Genomic DNA, 23,143 nt, shown 5'->3' on the forward strand with positions numbered 1-23,143 from the left:
AGTTTGGGAGCACTCTCGCCCCTCTTCTCGTCCCCATGATCCATCTGCACATGCGTAAAGGTCTGCAGCAGCAGCAGCAGCAGTGTGGCGCCTGTTTGTTAGACCTGAACACCACGGCCGTGCATTTGGATGACCTGGGCTCTGAGGGTCTGGATAGCAGTCAAGATCAGCTTCTGGTGCTCCAGGGAGGTGATGCCGAGGCTGAGTACATCTCTGTGGATACACAGACTGATATTAGTAAAGAAGGACGAGGAATCTACCATCACTGGAGGTGAGAGCAATTCCACGACCACAGAAAAGTAATTGCAACATCACTTTTGGTTTTGCTTGTTTTTTTCTTTTTTCTGAAGAAACGTGCTAATTGTAAACTCCCTTTTGACAATATCAAATATTTATCTCAAAAGGCAGGGAGCGAAACGCCACTCACTGTACAGTCATTCTCGCCACAGACTCCAAGTAGCAGTATCCTGCAGCAGTGAAGTTGTCCTTGTATCGACCCATGTCTACTGCGTCCAGCCACTCCCCCACTGAGTTAAATGTTGGGAAGGAGGGGAGAGGCCTCTCTGCTAGCGTAATGGATGAACTCAAGGTTCTGAAAAACAAAAATGGGTTTGGTTTTTATAGAAAGCCACACCCTTTTACTGAGCTTAAAAATGGCCACACCCATACCTGCGTGCCAGTGTGGAGGAGCCGATGCCATCAGGGGAGCGAATGCTCTTGCTGAGGGCTGAGTGGATTTGGCTGAAGGTGGGCCTCTCTGTCCTCTCCTTCTGCCAGCAGTCCAGCATCAGCTGATGGAGGTGTGGGGGGCAGTTGACTGGAGCCGGAAGCCTGAAGCCATCCTCAATGGCCTTGATCACCTAAGAAGGAATTAAACATGACAACTTTGAAAACTTGGGAGTTATTGTTAACCTTTTTTTATTATTACTATGTACACTATAATAAAAAACAAAAAAAACAGGTTTGTGATTGACATTTTTGTCCTACTTAGAAATGTTGAGTAAGGCATTTAAAATGTCTTTCTTCACACTAGAACACACTGTCTAGTTGCCACTTATAGAAGGTTTTGGACAGTACAAGCCCTACTTTAATAAATAAATCAGCAGAAAAAATGCTGGTGCTTTCATTTTCTCAACACTAATTGCACCACCAATAATGTTCCATTGCATTTTTTTTTTTTGGGGGGGGGGGTAATTGATCCCATGTTGAGACAGCATCCTTTAAGGTCACCTTACCAGACAGAATTAACTGCAATACATGCAGATTTGCTGACCTAAACAATAATAAGCTAGATAGCACTCTACAGCAGTGTCTCAACCAAAATGCGATTGAAAATAAAGAACCACACAGAAAAAGGGGGAACTGCTCTCTGAAAGAGGAGCTATTTCAGCAGAAACAACATGGCAGCTGACTGACTTAGAACCAAAGGACAATTAACAGGATATTCAGTGTCTTAGTGTCACTTCACAGGATATTTGATGGGGCTTCACAATAGTTGGGCTTCCATGAGCTGAAAATTGCACTAATCCATTCTAATTTCCGAGATCACAATATGCTGTAGGTATGAGACGAAGCAATCAAGACATTGTTGAACTCGAGGAGAATGAGACAATAAATACCCTTTTTCCCTTTGCAAAGACAATCTCCAAAGACGTTTATTTTATTTTACTCATTTTCACTAGTTTACGGCCAGGGTTAATTTTCCCCATGTAATGCTTGTGTGAGACGCACGCACAGAGAAATCAGGGGATATTTTTTCACACCGCAGAATCTGAGTGACTCGAAAAGATAAGATAGTGAAAACAATGATTCATCTCGCCACTTCACAGCCCTGTCAAACGTCACCGTCTTCAAACAGCCGTTCAAAAAATCATCCCTACACACTTCCTCAATGCACCTCACTCCTCCTTCACACTAGAATTGTCCCCATTCAACATGACACCTCATGAGATTTCCTATCAATATATTTTCGCGTGGCGTGGGATGTGCCTTCTCCGAGTCACTTAAAAAAAAACCTCCTGTAAATAAAGTCAGAATGACTACAAAGTATGACATCCCTCCACGGCATTTTTTTTCTTCTTCCTGGAATCATCTATAGCTACACACCCACTGCCCCGCTCCACCTCCATCTCCATCTCAGCCCCTATCTCAACAAAAAGAGCATTCATAAAAGGCTTTTCAGCATTTGACATTTTCCATTTAATCAAAGTCAGTAGGTAAAGGGCGCGCTGGATCACAGGTGGACAAGCCGACCAACAATGCCTTATGATATAATATATCAATTTAAAGTGGATTAATATCCCCGGCACTCTACAAGCTTCACCTTTGCCCTCTCAATTGGAAAGTTTCATAATATAAACCAGGCAGAGAGAAAGTTTCTCCTGTTTTATGAAAGGGTGCCGGGGGGGGGGGGGGGGGGGGGGCAAAAAGCGAGCTGTTCTTGTGCCTGCTGAATAACACATGCATATTAATTTTGGACAATCAAAGATGGAACACGATAATAACCTGTTGCATTTTAACTATGCACCTGCCTGTATAAAGTGCATGCATTATTTCAAGATGACAGTAATTTGAGAGGGCATCAGCATGATTATGGTTTTGGACTTAATGAACGACAATAATGATTCCAAAAACGATCACCATCTTCTCGTACTCTGCAATGCTCTTGTGTTGTCGGCTGCAATTAAAATAGTTACTTGAATCACACTTTCAGCTGCACTCGAGAACCACGAGTCCCTTCAGAAAGTTGAATAGAACAATCTTTTTTTTTTGAAGGACAAAGAGGAGCGAGTGATGACAGCAAAACAGAGCAACCGCCCACGTTGACATGGAAATTGCAGGTTTCTCAAGGCAAGCGGCAGGGTCCTATCAACCGGACAATCTCTTCAACCCTTGAAAAGCAAGGGCTTTGCATTTTCCAAAATAATTTCCCCAGGGGGATTTTTCTTAGCACTTTTCAGAGGAGGATGGCACTCTGGGATGATGGGGTGTGGGGGAGGCCACCGGAAGGGGGGTCAATGCATCCGTAAGAGAAAACGGGATTGGTCATGGAGCTGATTCAGACTTAAAGTGAGGGCCTTGCAAAAAGCTCCTAGCGGTGCTGTGGCTTCTTGGCTTCCTTTAATAATATCCAAGCTAGTAAAGAAATAAAATAAAAACGATTAACAAAAAGCTCCTCCTCGCTCTCTCTCACTCTCACACGCACACACACACACACACACACACACACACACACACACTTACATCCTGGTTGCCCATGTCCCAGTACGGCCTCTCTCCGTAGGACATGACCTCCCACATGACAATGCCAAAGCTCCAGACGTCTGACGCCGAGGAGAAGCGATGGTACTGGATGGCCTCCGGCGCGGTCCACAGCACCACGCTCTTCCCTCCATGCTGCAGCAGAGAGGTGCAGAGGTGAGACACGAAACGGGTGCGGAGAGTTCACAAAAGCAGAGCTTTAATATCCTCTTTGAATGGCTTTGGAACATATTTTCAGCCGATCAAAAGAACCTTTAGACTAGTGGGTTCACTTTAAGTGGAAGCTGAGCAAATCAAGGGAAATATAGCACTGAGCTTCTCTCAGACGGCTCGATAATATGACTTCAGCCGAACCAGATTTGAGATGTGATGCATATTAATCCTCATTTAGTCCTCACTGCCTCATTAGAGACATTACCGCTCCGCGTTTCAGCTTCCTCACATCAGGATTTGTGCCACTTGAGAGCCACTAATGAAGGAACGCCAACGTAAAACTACGAAATCTTTAATGTTCTATGTATTTGACATTTGCCCAGCGGTTTCCTCTTACCAGCGTAGTGTAGATGGCCTCGATCTTGTCATCCTGAAGAGGCCTGAAGCCAGACACCTTGCAGCCGAGGTTGGAGTTAACCAGCACCTGAGATTTCAAAACAAACTGATTAGCATTGTACATATGGAGGGGAAACAATCTCAGCATGAGCGCTCACCAGCCAATGGGAGAGGCTTTTATCATGCCGGGGACAATTGATTGTTTACAGGAACACATATTCTTGCTCCTGATTTTCCGGAACATGACCCCCGCGCATTTGCAATTTGACAGACTGCCTACTTCAGGGAAATGCCAAGCCATGAATGTGACAAAACAATTGTGAAAAAGTATTGTTTCATTGTGTTCAGCTTCGTGCATCATTCAAATAGAAACCTGCAGGTAACCGATTGCTGAAGCTATTTGCAGACAAAAGACAAATTCTATTCTGTAACCCACCTGTGAAAACATCCAATAACCTGAAACATACATCACCCGACACACATCGATCGCGTCCCTCCCCCCCCGGCTCCCTTACCTTGTGTGCGGCCAGCCGTTTGTGGACAAAGCCCATTTCGGTGAGGTACTTCATCCCGGATGCTACCCCAGTCAGCATGTCCATCAGCTGCATCACGCTCAGCTGGCCTTCGTGCTTCTGAGGTTATGGGGAAAGAAGAAAGGCGACGGAAGGAAGAGAAAGAAGAGGAATGCAGTGAAAGAAGAAATAAAGGAGAGGAGAGCGGTGAGGGTGAGCGTGTATGGCGTGAATGCAGCGATCCAATAAGGTGACAAATCTATTTACTACAGTACAATGTTGTGCTTGCTGAGCTGAATCCCTCTATTTGGAGAATAAAAAACAAACAGGCCATTAATTCATATCATTATAAACCACATCGCGGTGGTTCAGAGAGCAAAATAACAGTTTACAGAAGCTTACAGCATCTCTATGAAGAAAACACTCCGTTTGTGCAGTTAATTATGAAGCGTTTTCCTTCTTACTGTAATGAGCACACATATTTCTGCCTTAGGACTGAGCTATAATAATAGCAAATTTATGTTTGTGAGGGGGGGGGGGGGGGGGAGCCTTGTTTGTGAAACATTGGCAAAATAGAATAATGAAGCTTTATTTGTTCTCAGACAATGAGCAAAACATATTTAAAATAAAAGTGTGCATTCATATTAAAAACTTACCCTCAGGAAAGAATCTAAGGCTCCGTTAGACATGCTCTCCAATATAATCATCATGGTGTTACCTGCAGAAAGAGCAGGACAAAGGAGAATATAAGTGACGGTGGCAAAATAATCCTCAAAAGTAAAATAAAGGGAGACGGGTAATCAAGGTGGGGAGGGATTGAGAGGGGGGGGGGGGGGGGGGATTAAGTGAGGCTAGTCCACTTGGCAGCATGGCAGCCATTGTGCAAGCCATCCCTCACCCACTGAAGTGTGCTGGATTGAGGAGAACCTGTGCGCTGCTCTGGCTGTCTCAGCAAGTTTAACGGCCCTCAAACACTCACTCACACACAAACACGCAATCTGTGCACGACTCTACGCACAGTCCACACGTGCACATTCATAGACACTAAACACACACACACACATACACACACACACGACTGTGCCCAGGCACAGATGGCAGGGATCCAGCAGTGCTATGAAGTGAACAGAGGAGGAAAATAAGACCGCGGCAGTTGGAGGAGAGGGGTGAAGTGGATTATGGGAGGTTGAGGCAGTTAAGATGAACACCGACAGCTATTAAAAAAAACAATCATCTAAAAAGATACATATCAGTCCTGACAGTCTTTGAGGACTGATTACAAAAATGAGAGCTTGGCACTAGAAAAGCCACAATTCATGGATCGCCAGTTTTACTGAGCTTTAAGGGACCTATTTGGATCACTAATCAATAACGCTGGGGAACTGTGAGTTAGCACTGAAACGCTGCCTTAACATCCCTGCAATCATGTGATTGATGTGATTTGGACAAGGACTGCCGATGGACGTGACGGGGCTGGGCTGACACGTAGGGCCAAGTCAAAGTAATCTGTGTCATGTGATGAACCACTGACAACATGCCATATTTCAGATTACGACTGCAAAGCCTGCCAGAACTCGGAGGGAGGGGAGTAATAAATGACGTCTTCGGCATCACATCACCATCATATTCGCTCCTAAGGCATATGAAGACATATTGAAAAAGCGACTCAATTGACCGGTTCATTTGATGTTGCATAACTGTAAATAACAACTTGCTTAAGGGACAAACTTCATGCAGGAGGTCCTGCACAAGCTTTGATGACAGACATGGTTAAAGCCACATACGCCCACTCGGTCAGGATTTACCATCAGTGGATTGTTTTTCAATAGCCTGATCTGGTTCTGGGCTTAATGCTGTTATTAAATACAAAAGTCACTCACTCACTAAAACTACTAAAGGGTATAAAGACTACATTAAAACAAGGCCTAACTTTATGATGAATTGAGCTGAACTGATGCGTGTATGCCAACACACACAGAGCGGATGAATTAAACACGCAGCTAATGGAGTTCATAGCATAGCAGGGCTGTGTAACTGTACCGGTACATGCATGTGTTTGAGTGCCATTCTTAATTCATGTGATAGTGTTAACTCTTTGTATGTCAGTGGGAATAACTTCTGATGTTGATGATTCTGAACTGCCTGTAAGAAGGTGGAGCAAAATATTACTGCAAGAAATCTAAATATGCAGGAGAAAGAACAAAGAGAAAAGATTTTACAAATTAATGGGACACACCTGTAAAATTATGCAGAGTCGAATTATGGTAAAAGGTTGGGGAGATTAGTTAGCAGGTGGGCACTTTGTAGAAGTCCGACTGAGGGTCTGGTAGGGGGGTAAGTGATGTAAAACAGGTCATTTGTAGTCGGACAGTTGGTGTGTGTGTGTGTGTACGTGTGCGTTTTGGAGGTGGGGGGGTTGCACAAGATTGGAGTGGATCTCCGGGCCCCCTTGTGTCTCCAGCACCAAATACTGTACCCTGCACATCTGCTCCCTTCCTACTGCGTGCACGTGTTCACACAAAGACACACCTCCCTGAACATCACTGCAGCAGAAACACAAACTTCACCAAGTCCTTAAATATTCTCACTTCACCTGTGATTTGCATTAACCCCTACCTCATCTTCTCTGCCTATCAAGTCTCTTCTCCCCTTTCCTCCATTGATAATTATACATCCAGGATGAGGCTAGTATTGACTTCCTCCCACACTGCCATTTGCAATATGTTTTCGACTTCATCTTCCTTCTATATTTCTTACCAGTGGTGACGACACCCTCTAGCCGGATGATGTTGGAGTGGTCAAACTGCCCCAGAATGCCAGCTTCGCTGAGAAAGGAGCGGCGCTGTTTCTCAGAGCAGCCGGCCCGTAATGTCTTTGTGGCCACCGGAAGCTCTCGTTTACTGGGGAGCTTGAGGCAGCCCCGACACACCTCCCCAAAGTCACCTGTAGGGGGAGACAGGTACACAGGGGGGTCGTGATCCTTATAGATTAACCGTCAACCAAAGTGGGCAGAAAGTAGGCAGAGAGTTGCAGAAATATGGAAAGAGAGTGAAAATGATTGGATAAGGGATGAGCAGAGGGGTGGGTGCGAACTGAGACAATGCAGATGTAATGTTGGAACCTTTAAGGTAAACAGTCAGGTTTCTGTTTTCTGGGAAATGTTGACGTCAGTGTTCAAGCGCTTGACCTATTCTAAAATATCAAGTCAAGATTTCTCTGCCTCTGCCTGCTTGTAATTCTAATTCCTCCCTTCATTAATTTCCTTGAACATGAGACAATCTGTAATTGTCTCGCTTACAGCCGCTCATCTGAATCCGGGTCATGGGTTTCCGATGAAGCCGATCCCAGCTGGCAAAAATACAGACTTTATGGTTACAAACAAGCCCTGCATGTTCTAAAGTCTAGCAACGTACCTGTGTGCACAATCCTCTCTATCTTGATGCTGGAGTTGTCCAGCTCCTTGGCAAAGGCATGCACAGCCTGCAGCAGGTCATCACAGGTCTCCGGGTCAATGTAGGTCCTCCGCGTTGGGATCTTAACTGGACACACAAACAAATGCAATAAATAAGAAATGCCTCACATTAATTTAAGAGTGTCCCAGTGAGGCAAAACAATGGTAACACAACATTAAGTGTCCACAGGGTTTAAAAAAAGAAGAAATACATTAAAAGTCAAAAGGTTTGTAGAAGCAAAAAATCCATGACGCACAAAATAGATAAAAACATCCACTCTTAGACCCCAGTAAGAAGCTATGTTTAAAGATTTGTCAGTTTATTTAGCACTAAGAAATGTCTGCAGCCCTGGTGGTCCCTTTCTCGCATTACTAAACAAACATTTCTTCTGTCTGCACTGGTTTAGGGTTTACTGCTTTCTATTGAACAGACAGAATTCCTCCTTCACACAGGCATCTATCCCAGTTGCCTTTGTGAAGGAGGAATTTATATCCATCTTGTACAAATGCAGACCAAACAAGAAAAAGGAAATGCAGAATTTCACTGATGCCTGAGCTTTCCCATTGGCGTTAGAGATAGCTTTTCTGTAAACACTGACATACACCTGCTGTAAATCTCTCTGATATGTTTAGCCACAAATTAGCAGCGTTATTTACTGTATATAAACTAGCAGGATACTCAGCAGGACCTCTGGAATCTTTATTCAAAATCCTAAGGCCTCTCATGATGTTAGTGAAAATATATCTTATATATCTCACATATATACATAGGTTTCATTCATTCTTCTTTCATTCTTTGATGCCTGGAAAAAAAAGTAGAAAAAAATACACTCCAATTCACTAATCTTTAATGGCTTCTCTGTGTCCAACTCTTACACCATGTTTTTCCAAAATAAGTAGCATTCTTGTAATCCTGCTAATCAACCAAATTTTAAAAAAAAACTGTTTAAACCCAGCCTCCTTAAAAGAATAATAATAAAAAAACAAAATCAGTATTTAAATATTTTTTTTCATTGCAACAATACAAAATGCTTATGCATTGAGAAATTCTCTAATTCTCAGTATTGTTTGTTTGGTTCTTGTGAACTCCAGAGGAAACCGGGATCAAAGGCTCTGAGTGCTCAACTCTGGCTTTTGGGGTTCCTCCACAAAGCTTTAGTGGAGTCAGGGGGCTCTTTCACCAGGATGTGTTTGCCTTTTCTGCTTGCCTCATAATGTTATCTCACTAAGACACACACACAAGGACAAAGCCGAATACAATCTTCAGTCAGAAACTGGGACAGGACATTATAGACATTAAAAGGCTGATGCAGAAAAAAGTGTCAGGGTACTTGTTGGTTTGCTGCTCTGTTACCGTTTCCTACAGTGAATCACTCCAAAATAATGAAAGCTTTAATACAAAAAAAAAACAATTCTGCATCCTCTATCTACACTGACATGAGATAAATAGCCTGGTTACCGTAAAGTGACGGATACACAACTCATTAACGTGCAACAGCAGGTTATTTTTATCCATTACATTATTTCAGGGATGTCTGCAAAACAGTTTCTATGTCACTCATGAGATACAACAGTTTCAGGTGACATTTAAAAATGCACCTGACACCAACCCGAAGTGTTTAACAGCATCCGACAAAACAAAAGCACTACCTGGTTTCACATCAAGTCTCTTTGCCATCAGCTGTCTTTGCCTAACACAAACAACAAGCAAATTAACTGGCCAGAGGGTATCCAATATCCATTAACCAATGAAAGTTAGTTCTCAATTAGGTGACCTTTGACCCTTGTTACTGCATGTTAAAGATAATCTTCCAGGAGAAGGCCTGGCGGTTTTCCCAAAATATGGGCAGAGGGTGTGAAATGTGATTACAGCTCTGCATCGACCAGTCTGATCCTATACTGGCTGCTTCATAAAGGTTTATTGATCCAACACACACGTTTATAGGTGTGCACAAATACACTCATGAGAATGGTTGTGTGTATGCGCAAACACTCACAAACACACCAACAAATAAAGCCAAAAGTCTAATTATGAAGCAAGTGAAGCCTTTTTTTTTAACCCAATGCGAGAGCTCAGCGGAGGATTGAAAACCTTTTTCTGCCAAAAAGGATGTTTAGATACCCTGCTGTAAAAACCGGCAATGTAACACACAAGCACACACACACACACACACACACACACACACAGTGATTGCTCACATGGCTCATAAAATGGTCTATACCGGCTGAAAATGAGTGCAAACCCCTGTATAGGACTCACATGGATGCATGTGCTTCATTGGCTCTGTGGCTGATTAGTGTCAGGATTAACTGTGTCACTGCCACGAGCCATCAAGGGGAAGTGAAATGTGCTCACACTTGAATAATTTTCAAGGGAAAACCAAGTGAGAATGCCCAGTTCCAAATATTTCAATTAGAAACCGAAGGCCACAAACTCTTAACACTCATTTTCACAGTTCTATTTTCATTGCATTCACCATCTTCCCGTCTTTCTCTCTCACATGCAATTAAAATATGGATTTGATCTAAATCTGGCCCATTAATGGAGACTGTAGATGAGTTTTTTTCTCCATCCCCGTCCGTTGCATTTCTACGTCACACACACCAACTTAAAACCAATGTTCTGAGCAGTGTCACTTATGATGGGTCCCTCCATCCCCTCCCCCCATACATCATCCCTCTCCCCTTCATTCCTCAAATTTAGTCCTCATGCAGTCAATCACACATTATTTATTTGGTCTTTTTTTGGTCATGTAATCTAAGAGTTTTGCAGATGAACAGGTGGGAGACGAAGGAAAAAGCAGGAAATGGACACAAGAGTGTATGTGAGTTGGATAAAGAGAAAAAAAACATGTCTCATCTCAAATTATGGTGGAAAAGCAGGCCAGTGTGTGTGTGTGTGTGTGTGTGTGTGAGAGAGTATTGCGTGTCAGCTGTTGGCATGCCTTTGTTTGGGGCAGATTTAATTCCCAGCCGCATTGCTTCGGCTCATTATTCATCAAGCATCGGGCTCCAAACCTCTCCAGAGGGCTCAGCACGCTGGGAGATGATGAACCAATGCAAACGAGCATGCACATGTATGCATGTGTGCGCTCACACACACACACATATAGATGCACTGAAAACATGATACACACACCACCACACTGACTTGCACACAAACAAGAGACATGTCAAACTGCTTCCATTCTGTCAATGTCAAACAAAGAGCCCTTTGAGAGAGGCTTCTGAGCAGAGTTTAGGAAAAGCAACGTTTACTGACTTGTACAACACAATAAATGACAACATTAAACGTCCAATCTGGAAGCACACGCTCCGCTGCTTTGAGAATTCACCATCATTCTTCTTCTCCCCTCCCCCCCTCGTCCCTCGTTCTTTAAATTTTCTCTCCTGATTTCAATCTCTCCCCATCAAACTCCGCCGCACACGCCACCTAATTGAGTGCTCAGAGTTGGCTATGCATGCACTCACAATTATGAATTAATGCGGTGTCACCAAAGCTTCAGAAGTCATATGTAATGCGGGTGCATGTGTGTATTTGCATGCATTCCAGCACATGAAATAAAAGAGAGACCCCTCCCTCTATGTCAGAAATTTACCATCGAGAATACACACACACACACACACACACACACACACATCTGTGATATAATAGAGCGATCACTGCTGTCACTTACACTGGAAGTAGAGTTCCTCGTCTCCCTCTTGAGAAGCTTTGCTGTAGCCGCATTGTCTGTAAAGAGAAACAAAGAGAGCATCAGACAGCGGTTCATCCAAGTTAGCAGGCAAAAGAAAAAGAAAAAAGAAGTAAGCATTATATGAAAGTGTAATAACTTGGAGATGAGGAAAAGCAAAGCTGAGAGCATTGATCGAGATGGAAACTATAGAGGAAGGTCTCTGATACAATAATGCTAATGAACAGCTGATTGAAAGAAATGCTGTCAGATTCAACAGGGCAAGTCACACACAGACAGGCCTGTAGTTCAAGGTCTTATTGTTTTACCGCTTCTGGAGAGGCTCAAAACGCACATACTGAGGTAACTAGACTTTTGACATGTAACATCAGCATGGTTATCTTACATCATCTGCCACCACAGGGGATCTAAAGAGGAGAAAGCTCTTTGCAATCTGCTGTGGCTTCTTAGCTTAGTGGATAACTTGGCCCTGCACGTCTACACGCAAGCACACGCATGTTGTAAATTACAGATTAACGAACACTCTGGAGGAGAAGTACCATATTTGCTTGGATTAGAGCAAGGGTTGGAAAAACTAAGCAAGAGGGATACTCGCATGGAAGTGAGTTTTCATTGCAGAATCCAAAGTACATGAAAGGTTTATCTCGCCAACAGTAAATGTGAAAATGAAAGATCAGGAAAAAAACTGGGTTGTTCTCAACTGCATTTAGTTCATATAAAGTGGGGTTTATGATTTGTTTTCATGTTCTGTGTCTGCAGTCACCAGCAAGTCAAGTGGAGCAAACTAATGAGGTTGATTAATATGTTTTGAGGGTCGCCATGAGCTTTTTATTAAAATGTGAGAACTGAAAAAGTTTAAGTGCTCCGTTTGTGCAAGGGCAATTCAAGTGATGTTATTCCAGGACATATTCGTGTGTTTCACCAAGTGTTGTTAATGTGAATGTCAGAACACATCAGCGCTTCACACAGACCTGGTGCACAGCTGGGAGGGCATTCGCGGAGAGCGTAACGGACCTACAGAGTGCGTTTGTGCTTTCTGTAGGTAGATTTGCATGTGAATATAGACTCTTAATGCCATGCATGGGAACATTTGCATGAGCGCTATTAAAGGACGGCGTTTTGCATGTGCATATCCCCTTGTACAGGGAAGATGTGATTGAGGGTGAGGCTGACACATCCCTCAGACTTCGAAGCTGTGTGGTCTGAGACAAGGCCAACACCCTGTCTGTCAAAACACACCAGCAGGCGCATGCAGCACAAATCCTCGGGGCAGGACACACCAGACGGGGGGAGAGGAGACAAGAATTAATAGATAAGGCAGCACGGGGTTGAATGAGGAGGAGATGATGGGATGGCAGGGTGTAAGGGAGCAAATGGGAGACATGAGGGTGAGAAACATCCTGGAATACATCTACACATGAAGTAATGAGGGTGGGGTAGAAGGATATGCAAAGAGGGTAGAAGACAATTTGGTAGAAGGGTATGCAGGAGGGTGACATAGCCGAAGACGCCAGCTGCAGCCCACAAAGTCCATGTTTGGTGTGAAACAAGGCGAGAAAGACATCATAGTAATGAGTGCAAGGTGGGGATGGATATTAAAGATGAAGAAAGGTGGAAATCTAGCTAGGCAATACAGCAGGAAGTATGAATGGAACTACGAGAGTGAAATGAGGAACACAGCTAGCAGAAGTATACGGAAACAACAGATGAAAGGGGTCTGAGTAATCTGAAGGAAGTGAGGAGACAAGGAAGCAATTGGAAATAAGACACATTTGGTAGGGCTGCTTGAAGGCGAAGTTGCATGACTTCCATTTCCATGGACTCTTTTGAAATGTCACAGATGTGACAAAAATGAACAAAGCAGACGCAGAGCAGTTATTTTTTGTATGAATTCAAACTCTAACGGTCTATCTCACCACCTTTCAGATGCTGTGCTGACACATGAAATTGGGCCAAAAAGCTCCACGGAAAGGATCATGTTTGTAGTGCTTATTATCATTGCCCTGGCGTGAGGATAGATGGAAACAGAGGAAAAACAGAAATGCGGGGGAGGAGACGAGAGATGGCAGAACCACAGGGAGGAAATCAAAACAGGAGAAAGAGGTGTGGGATTTAAAAAAAAAGAAGAATGGGGGAGGGGAGTGCAGACATGCCAGTGTACCTGGTCATCAGCTGTGTGAAGGGAGGAAGAGGAGAAAGAAGAGGAGGAGGAGGAGGAAGAGTGGAGAAGGAAGTCGAAAGCAGCACCACACTAGCAGGAGTAACATTGGAGGAGCTCGAGCAGACGCTGCTGGGAGAAAAAAAAACAAGGGAGGGAAGGGGGAGGAGTGCTGATGTCAATTCTATCTCGTCTGTACTTTTAAACATCAAAACTGAACTGAATTCGAGATGATTTTGTCTCTCATATAATTAGTATCAAAACAAAGTCCTTATTTTGAGCTCCGCCGAGGAGGTTAAGTTTATTCGCCAGCGTTGGTTTGCATGCTCGTCTGTTAGCAACATAACTCAAAATGTTATGGACGCCTCTTGATGAAATTTATAGGAATTGCTGGGAATGTTACCAGGAATAGATGATTACATTTTGGTGATGATCCAGAAGAGATGCGGGATTCTGGATCATTTAGCTATTTTCGTTAACATTGCAGTCAATGGAGCGTCAAAACGTGTTCCTCAATATCTCGGTTGATTATTGACCGATGTTTATGGTTAAAATATATATCCTCAAGCGGTTTACATCTGCATGCCTGAATTCTGGGCACATTTTTGAATTTCACACGTTGGTAGAACCAGACGGCAGAAATAAATGTGTGGACGACACAACACTTAATCTCGCCAAACTTCTGGTCATCACCATTGGGTCATCATTATCGAATGTTGATTTTGGCAACATTTTCCTCTTGAGAGGAAATGTAACTGATGAAAAGTGAAAAAGTGAAAAAGTGAAATTGTCTAAAAAAAGCAAAAGTAGATTAATTTTATACTGTATACTGTGGTTTAAAAAAAAAATTGGAACCTCACTTGCTTCGTTTTATTTTTGTATGCAAGGCATCTAAAGCATGAGTGCGTTTGATATCCATTCATTCATTCATTTTCAACCGCTGCATCCGTAACCGGGTCACGTGTATTACTGGAGCCTGTCCCAGCAGTCTACGGTCCAGAAGCGGGGCACACCCTGGACAAGCCACCAGTTTATTGCAGGGTGATGTCAAAACAATACAACCCGAGTGTAAACAAACTGCAGCCTTTAAATTATACAGAGTTTCATGAAAAGCTATGGGAATTCCACAGATCTCCACTCCACTGAGAGACATTATCTACAAACGCAGTAAGACTTTAAACAACAATGAACCTTCCCAGAAATGGACAAGTGTCAAACATTCCTCCAAGAAAGACAGCAAAGAAAGCATTGCAGGACTCACGTTACCATAAAGGCGAGTGTTCGTGGCTCCACGGCTTCAAGATGATGTATAAATGGCATCAAAGTGAAATGCAGAGGTAACAGAACCACATTTTGCCTTGTCCTTTATTATGCCCTGTTTAGTGCTGCTAAACACATTTAAAATGTCACACTGTCCCCAAGAAGCCACTTATTGGAGGTGAATCATTAAGGTAAGTGTTCAGTATGGGAAAGCTTGTGGGTTTTGTGTGTGTGTGTTTGTGTGTGTTTCCATCGTGATTTTGGATGACAAAATTAACACTAAGCAGCTGCCATGTAAATGAAGCCTTTTCACCACCTACTCTTTTGTTTCTATGCTTCAATTCTCCTCCAGAATAGAGTACGGTTATGGAAATAACATGAATAATAGGTGAGAGTCGAAATAGAATCCGAGCCATCAGGAAAAAGTGAAGCAGAGGAAATTTAGGCCAGCAGAGACTTATGTAGAGCACAATACATGGAAGTTTAAAAAAAAAAGCCACTTTTGCTTTTTCCTTCACTGCATTTTAATCATCGGTATGACTAGTCAGTCATCTCAGACTCTTATATGTTGGGTTTGGACTAATTAAAACTTTTATACACATATATATATATATTTATATATTTATATATATATATAGACGTGTTTTTTGTGGCCCATATATATATATATATATATATGGGCCACAAAAAACACGTCTAGATAATTTGTAGATGACAAAGACAAAAGAGGGAATAATCCAAAGATCCTTTCCTTCGGTTCTCCTTCTCCTTGTCACTCTTTACCCACTGAAACTCACCAAGAGTCAATCGCCCTCTGAAATGACCCTCTGCTTCCTCCTTTCTTCTCGATCACTTCTCTTTTTCTCCTGATAACTTATTCATTGACTACACACACACACGCAGTGTGGCCAGTGAAGGGTACACAATCTCTGCACTAACCCGCGAGGCCTGGGCTTCTTGGACAATGTTTGGCCAATGCCCTGGAACCCTGGTTCTATCAAATTCTGTCAGGCAACAAAAGACACCGTGCGTGTGAGCATCATGTGCATGTGTGTGTGTGTGTGTGTGAGACAGAGAGATAATTATTGTTCCCCACTATATTCTGAGTTGAGAATAATTAATTTCTTACGGTAATGTGGATATGATTCTTTCTAAAATTAAATCCATGTGCGCTGGTCACAGCTAACATTGCGGAGTTGCTCGGATTCACAAGAACAATTACTGGATGATTAGTCGTAGAATAACCAATCAAAACTTTCGTTTGGTGACAAACATGACAGGATTCCGGTCAATTCAGGAAAGTAAATTTGCTGCTGCTTCTGATTAAGTGGTTTTCAATCAATATCAGTGGATTATTCAAAAGGAATGTGGCTGCCTCTCTCCATGCCTTCTCGTACGTGCAAGCGAGGCTCATCTGCATGCATCTGTGTAAGAAGGCAGGTCGATGCAACAGAGACTCTCCAACTGTGGCAGGAAGCGGGCTCCCTTTGCTAACACACGAGAGAATGGTAATTGAGTCATCAAGCCATTCCCTCTTTGTCTCTATGCAAAACACGGAGAGCAAGTTAATGGTCGAGCAGCTATAAACAAGGGAGACCTCTGGCAATGAATGCAGCGATAGGAACAAAGGAGACAACGATAGGCATTATTATTCAGCACTCGGCTGTGCTTCCTGTCCTCAAAGCAATAACGAATTTTAATATTTCATGGTTCTGCTCTGAGAGTTTGCACATTCTCACCATGTTTTGGCATAGCTGCCGATGTGATTTTTGTGTACATCCCTCATACACCTTAATGGATGTTTGAGTGACAGCAGCAGCTTCTGTGGCGCTGCTATGAGCGAACAGAATTCATTCCTACATCCGTTTGACTCCGTTATCGCAGTGCTTTAGTGTTTATCTTGATTTGGACCTGTAGTTTCTGCATCACAAAGCCCTCTTTAGACAAGTGGGTTTAGCTGTGGGAGAAGGAAGAAAGGTGGCACTAATGTGGATCCGTGTGTGTGTGCGTGTGTGCATGTGTGTGTGTGCGTAGAGTAAAGAACAAGATGAAAATGCTCTTATAATGGATCTAAAAATCTCCCTGGAAAAATATCAACTGAATGCCATCCAAAATAATAAAATTCTAGGCATGTGTGTAACTGTGTGGGCGTACATTTGTGCTCCCTGTTCATGTGATTATATATGTGCATGTTGTCAGAGTGTGTGCATTGGTGTGTGGGAGTGTGTGAGGTCAGATGGCAGACTGCAGAAATGAACAGGAGTCAAAGGGCAAAGTGTCCTCCAACCCCTCTCCATTTAACTTTGTTTCCACACTTGAATAAAACATGCAAGTAAGGGTAGATATAGTGTGCAATAATCAAGACCATAAAACAAAAGGAAAAATAAACTGACAATGTGACATATAGTAGCTGCTCTTTAGTTATTTATTGACGATCTTGTGGAATATTGCAAACTTAAAATTCACGGATAACCCATAGCTGGACATGTTGACATGGTTTTTTTTTTGAGGTGGGGATTGGCTTTAGATTTTTATGCCGAAAGGGAAAGATAATATTTCTTCTGTGTCTTCTTGTTTTGTTGCTGGTTTATCAAATGTTTACAGCTTTAGATCATCTGAGATACCACAGAACAACAGCAAACTGAATGCTTGCCTGTACAGTCTCAAAATGTGCAGCGACATCTGCAAATCCCAGCCCAGATGAAGAATACGGATCTGTGACTGGAAAGGGGCCAGTCTAAGAGGTCCCCTTCCCTTGAGCAAGGCACCGGACCCCCGCAACTGCTCCAGGCAGCAATCACAGGGGGGGGGGGGGGGGGGCTCACCTTATGCCTCTGCTACAGGGCCCCTGCCTATATGCATGCATGAATGTGTTGATTGTTAGAAGGGACCATAGTAGGGTGAAAATTTTTATTTAATTGCTTGTGTGTGTGTGTGTGTGTGCCTTGCATATGAACATATATATGACAATTAAATGTAATCTAGAGCTATTCGGAAAATGTAGTGGAGGAGAACAAGAAGAAGAAACTGATTGTGTATTCTTACTGTTAAATGCAGTGTGGTGTTGAAACCTGTTCATAATCTAGGAGTCTGAGAAGACCTTGTGCTTGCTGTTATATTATGTTGTGTTTTAACCTCTCTGCAGTATTATTGCCTTTTCAGAATTAACACTTCTCGACTGAAATCCATGTTAATTACACAGCAAACAATTCAGACTTCAATGCCAAAAGTAGGATTATCCAAAAAGGTTCTGATCCTGCCAGCGTTTTGGCCTTAAATGTAGGCTGTGCCATTATCAAAACTTAAACTACTTGACCTCTTCATGTTGCATATTAAAGTTAAGTCTCATGGGTCATGATGTAATTCTAGTCATTCTGTTGCCGACGCTGCTCATCCCTTTCACAGAGAGACTGTTATGAAAGGATTACAGTAATCTGGATTATGACAGAGAAGCGTATGACAGATGACTGAATTGGTGATTGACTGTATGAATGCTTGTATGTGACTATCCGTGTGTGTTTGTGTAATTCACATGTTTATGACTGAGTTCATTGGAAAAGGTACTGGACCCTCGTGATTTATTCCTCTTTTGAGTTTATCTTGTACTAAATTGTGTCAGATTTCAAAAAACAAAATTCAACATAAAAAGAAGATAAACACACAAACACATTTAGTGGAAAACCTTACTTGATATCAGGTTGCAGCTGAACTACAGACACTCTCGGGCCTGGTTACCGTCAGCCCCGTTCAACTAAATCATCACTGCAACCTTCAGATGCACAACATTGACCAGTAAGTCTCACCAGAAGGATGTACAGGAATTCCAGGAGAGCTGAAATGCATGAGTTTGGGAATGGTGACTAGGGGCCTTTTCTAGATTACAGTGAAGACCCATCTAGAAAGGCTAAAAAAAGAGCGTAAAGAAAGAAAACAGAAAATGAATTGCTGACATCTCTCATCTCAATGAACAGGCAGTCAGTGGCTCCACTATTCAAGCCACTGGGCAAAATTCACATCTATGGAAGGAGTGATTGCATTTTTGCCACAAGACAACTTGATGACCCTATAAGAGCTTTTGGGAGCATATTTTGTGGAGTAATGAGTCCAAATATGAGCCGTTTGTAAAACATGAGTCCCATTACATGTGGTGTAAACTGAGCAGTATTCAACTAAAAGTCCGATGATTAAACAGGTATCAGTGTGATGTCATCGCTGTTCAGCGCTGGGACAGCTTGCCAGAATGGAGGGAGACATAAATTCTACCCCACCAGTAAATTCAGACATCAGTCTGTGAGATGAAGCTTATGGAAAACCGTGGTCGTACAGCAGGACGATGTTAACATGCATAAAGTCTTGGAGTGGTCAAGTCAAGGTCTGGACCTGAGCCACACAGACGTTGGGGTGGGACCTGACGAGAGTAATTCATGCTCTGGCAGAACTACAGCAGATGTTTAGTTCAGCCAATGTAGTGGATTTCAGTTGGTCTTAGATGTTGCTGCTAAAGAACACAAATGGCTATTAATTCAGAGGGGGGGCAATAGCTTCACACACTGGTGATATTTTGTTATAGGTTAACCTTGTATTATTATTATTTTACTCAGGTTGCCTTTTTTTATATCAAATGTAGTTTGAAAATCTGTCACAATTTATACAAATGTAGGTGAAATCACGAGTTGGTACAACACTTTTTGGCAGCATCATGGTCATATCTACCTCCTCCAGATCAGCAGTCCGACACCCATGGAGAGCAACATGATCAGGGCAGCCACGGACACCACGATGATGATCACCACTGGACTCTGTTCACTGGACGCCAGCGCCACTACAAATCACAAGAGAAGCTCATTAAACACACGATCAAAGACACACACCTTAACCAAACGGGCTGCGTGTCAATCGGCTGGGCAACGTACCACAAGTTCATTTGTGCAATGCACATGCCAGTCACACCATAACAACACAATTCAACAAATCAGCATGCAGGCAATCAAATTCATTTACTCGAGATTAAATATGAAGTAGCACAGGAGAGGAGCGCCAGTAATAAGAAGATAGCCTTAAAGTCTAAACTAAATTTGTTCGATCAGAGGATAAGCTGACGTTTCCCTGTTTTAGAAAGCCAGAGCATCCTCTGCATTCATACTCTCAGATGACCATTATCAATTACACTATTAAAAGCATTGACTTAAATTAGATCCTGCCTCACTAAATAGACTCAAAGGACCAGAAATAAAATGAGACCATGTGTTTCTGAAGGGCACACTATACTATTAGTTGTTTCTACTAAATCTGAGGGCAGTAGTAAACTAGAACTTCAGTCATAAGCAAAACAATCTCATCTTAAGGTCCATTTAGCAGCTGTTCTGGAGCTTCAAATCACGCCGCATGAGTTTTATGAGCAGCAGTGATGGAACTGTAGATTTTCTCATTTCAATTTATTTTTCAGACAAATGTAAACACATTCAGCACTTACTGAATTTAGTTTTTCAGCTGCTGTTTCTGAGGTTGAATATAAATTGAATATTAAATACAACCAGATCTGCACATGTTGTTACTACCCAGGGATAGTTATGTTAACAACACTGAATATTCACCTTTCTTCCTCTGGCAATTAAAATATACAGTGCATCATTGTAACATTATATTCTTCTATTTTTGTGCATACTGTCCAATTCTTAATTCCGAGTTTATTTGAGTGGAGCAATGTTGCTGATGGAATTTCCCTCTGGGATTAATCAAGTATTCTGATTCTGATTGTTGTTAAATATTGTTTAATGAGTTCAGCTGTATAAAAAATGTGAAGGAGCCCAACAAAATAAGATGATATAGCTAAACAAATCCCTGTCCTGGAAAGATGAAAACAAAGAAATACATGAGCAGTACTAGTCCGCACCCAAGTCCTCAGATAGCACAAGGGACGAAGCCCCGACTTGCGAATAGGAACCATTTCACAGCTTGCTGGTAAAATCTTCAATCTTCACACATCGTCTCAGACACAGTCATGTCCCTGTTTCTCATTCACTTGAGCAGTATGCCTCATTGTGTGGGCTGGCCAGGTGCCTACACAACGCCCTTATCCCAATCTGCCTGGCAGTGCTCAGGAGAAAGTGATGGAAAAGTGAGGAGAAGAGGGAAGGAGGCGTAAAACGGGTACTCACACTCGCCAAGTGTCTGCAGCTCCAGGGGAGCACTGTATGCTCCGTAGTCGATGGGCGGAGAAGCGGAAGAGGAGGACGTAGAGGTAGATGATGAAGTAGAGGAGGAAGAGTTGGAAGATGATGATGAGGGGGAGGAAGAGGAAGAAGAAGAGGATGACAGAGGGGAGGAGGACAGAGACGGAGAGGGGGCCGGCATGGAGAAAGGACGGATGAGGAAGACATAAGTGGTGCCAGGTTTGAGGTTGCTGACACTGATTCGTGTGGCAGCAGTCTTCACAGTAGAATAACTCTGATCTTTTTGTTCCTGTGGAGATAGAGAGTGGAAAGTGTGAGAGAGAGGGTGAAAGTAAAGAGGGAGGAGGAGAGGAAGAAGTGAGACACGTAGGTGGAATCACATTGTGAAAGGCCCTGTTCATTTTCAAGGAAATTGTTCTGATTGCAGGGTAGCACAAGCTCATTTTCCAACTTTGGTAATTTTTCAGTCATTGTGTTCATTGTGTTTGGAAGACCAAGTCAAAAAGAAAAAAAGTCCATTCGCCCATTTTCAATAAAGTAGGACCTCCTGTGAAAACAATCCAAAACGTAACACAACTCCATTCATTATTCAGGTCTGTAGAACACAAACAAAAGGCGGTGCTTCTCCGTTTCTGACTCACACCTTACTAAAGTGGGCATAATGAGGGCAGTGAGTGTGACACACAAATGAACACAATTACTTACTTCGTAAGTCATTATATCTGCTCTTTCTGCTGAAATCTGCAGCCGATCTTTGTCTCGGTTCATTGAACAGATCTTACTCTTGGCCTGCCGGGCCTCATGTTCATCAATAAGATCATGTATGACAGCTTTAATTGCATCTCATTTGTGTGTCAAATAAGAAAAAGCAAGTATTGACACTCATTGTGGTAAAAAGAAAATGTGGCATGGCACTGCATGAGGTAGCAGAGAAAATAAAATGACACGGGCAGGTTGAAACAAAGAGCGATTAGCTGAGAGGCAATTTGGTAAGTGACCAAAGTAGGGAGGATACGTTGAAAACGGCTATGAGAGCTACATCGCTGTGGAACAAGGTGAGTTACAGCAAAGCTATAATGAGCAAAGCTATAAAAAATAACTCGCTACTCAGTGGGAAGTAGGTTAAAAAAAATATTTCTACCAAAATGCGGAAAATGTCAGTAAATGAGACTCAATTTAGTTTATTGCAACATCTCATGCATAAACCATGACAAACATATTTCAGTGTGTACATGCAGTCTTATTTATAAAGCACATCTCATGACACAGAAACTCAGTGAGCGTTCCATTTAAATATATGCATGACGGGATGAGACAGGAAGGGACGAGTTTGTTCAAATAAGGTTCAGTAACAGCTGAGCCGATGGTAAAATAAAAAAAAAAATAGCAATTTCCTTTATTGATTGGCCCATAATTGTTCTTCCAATCATTAGCTGGAAAGCACTCTGGGATCACAATCCTTCTCATGTTCTTAAAGCATCCAAAAGCAACAGTTCCAAGAATTACCCTGATAATGCTACAGAAGCCTTGACAGAAAAATCTGGATCCAGATGATAATCCGGATCACAGACTTCCTGAGGGATCTGTTCACAATAGCCTTAGTATTTCTACTGAAAAACAAGCTTGTTGGCACAGAACATGCCAGTAAGATTAAGAAATGTAATCTAAATCCATCCCTTTATCTGAATCTGCGCTAGAATTGAATGGTTTCATTTTTGACACAGGCACCCCATTTTCATTAAGTTCCATTAAAATCTGTCAAAATCTAAGTGTATTTGACAAAAATGGTCCAATGAACCCTGTTTAGTAATGCCAGAAATAAAGGAAACAATTTATTGATATTGTCCCTTCATCCAGATCCCATCTGTAGATTTTGTGCAATCCTGCTAATAGTAAAACAAACAATCAATCAAAAGAATCATTACCAGGGTTAGTTGTCACTGTAGTTAACAATGTGTTGCTGCATTTTATCGCCTCGTCTCCATGGAAATGGATGGATGGATGGACATTTATGTTATAGTGCAGCCTTCAAAACTGTAATTTAATCAATACATACACTACTGAAAAGAAAAAGAAAACACACC

At 42.4% G+C, this 23,143-nt stretch overlaps 1 protein-coding gene across 1 annotated transcript; it reads right to left on the reverse strand.

Moving 5' to 3' along the window:
* Nucleotides 1–98: 98 nt before the first annotated feature.
* On the reverse strand, nt 99–21,776 carry LOC137903441 (ephrin type-A receptor 7). Its single transcript, XM_068747592.1, has 13 exons — nt 21,765–21,776; nt 21,045–21,348; nt 19,600–19,708; nt 11,451–11,506; nt 7,736–7,861; nt 7,080–7,265; nt 4,979–5,040; nt 4,326–4,442; nt 3,812–3,898; nt 3,244–3,396; nt 664–860; nt 428–592; nt 99–213 (listed from the first exon to the last, which is right to left on the reverse strand). The coding sequence occupies exons 1-13, from the start codon at nt 21,774–21,776 to the stop codon at nt 99–101; spliced, it is 1,689 nt and encodes a 562-aa protein (XP_068603693.1).
* Between the last annotated feature and the right edge of the window lie 1,367 nt (nt 21,777–23,143).

This window comes from Brachionichthys hirsutus, chromosome 13 (assembly GCF_040956055.1).
Source record: "Brachionichthys hirsutus isolate HB-005 chromosome 13, CSIRO-AGI_Bhir_v1, whole genome shotgun sequence".
NCBI lineage: Eukaryota > Metazoa > Chordata > Actinopteri > Lophiiformes > Brachionichthyidae > Brachionichthys > Brachionichthys hirsutus.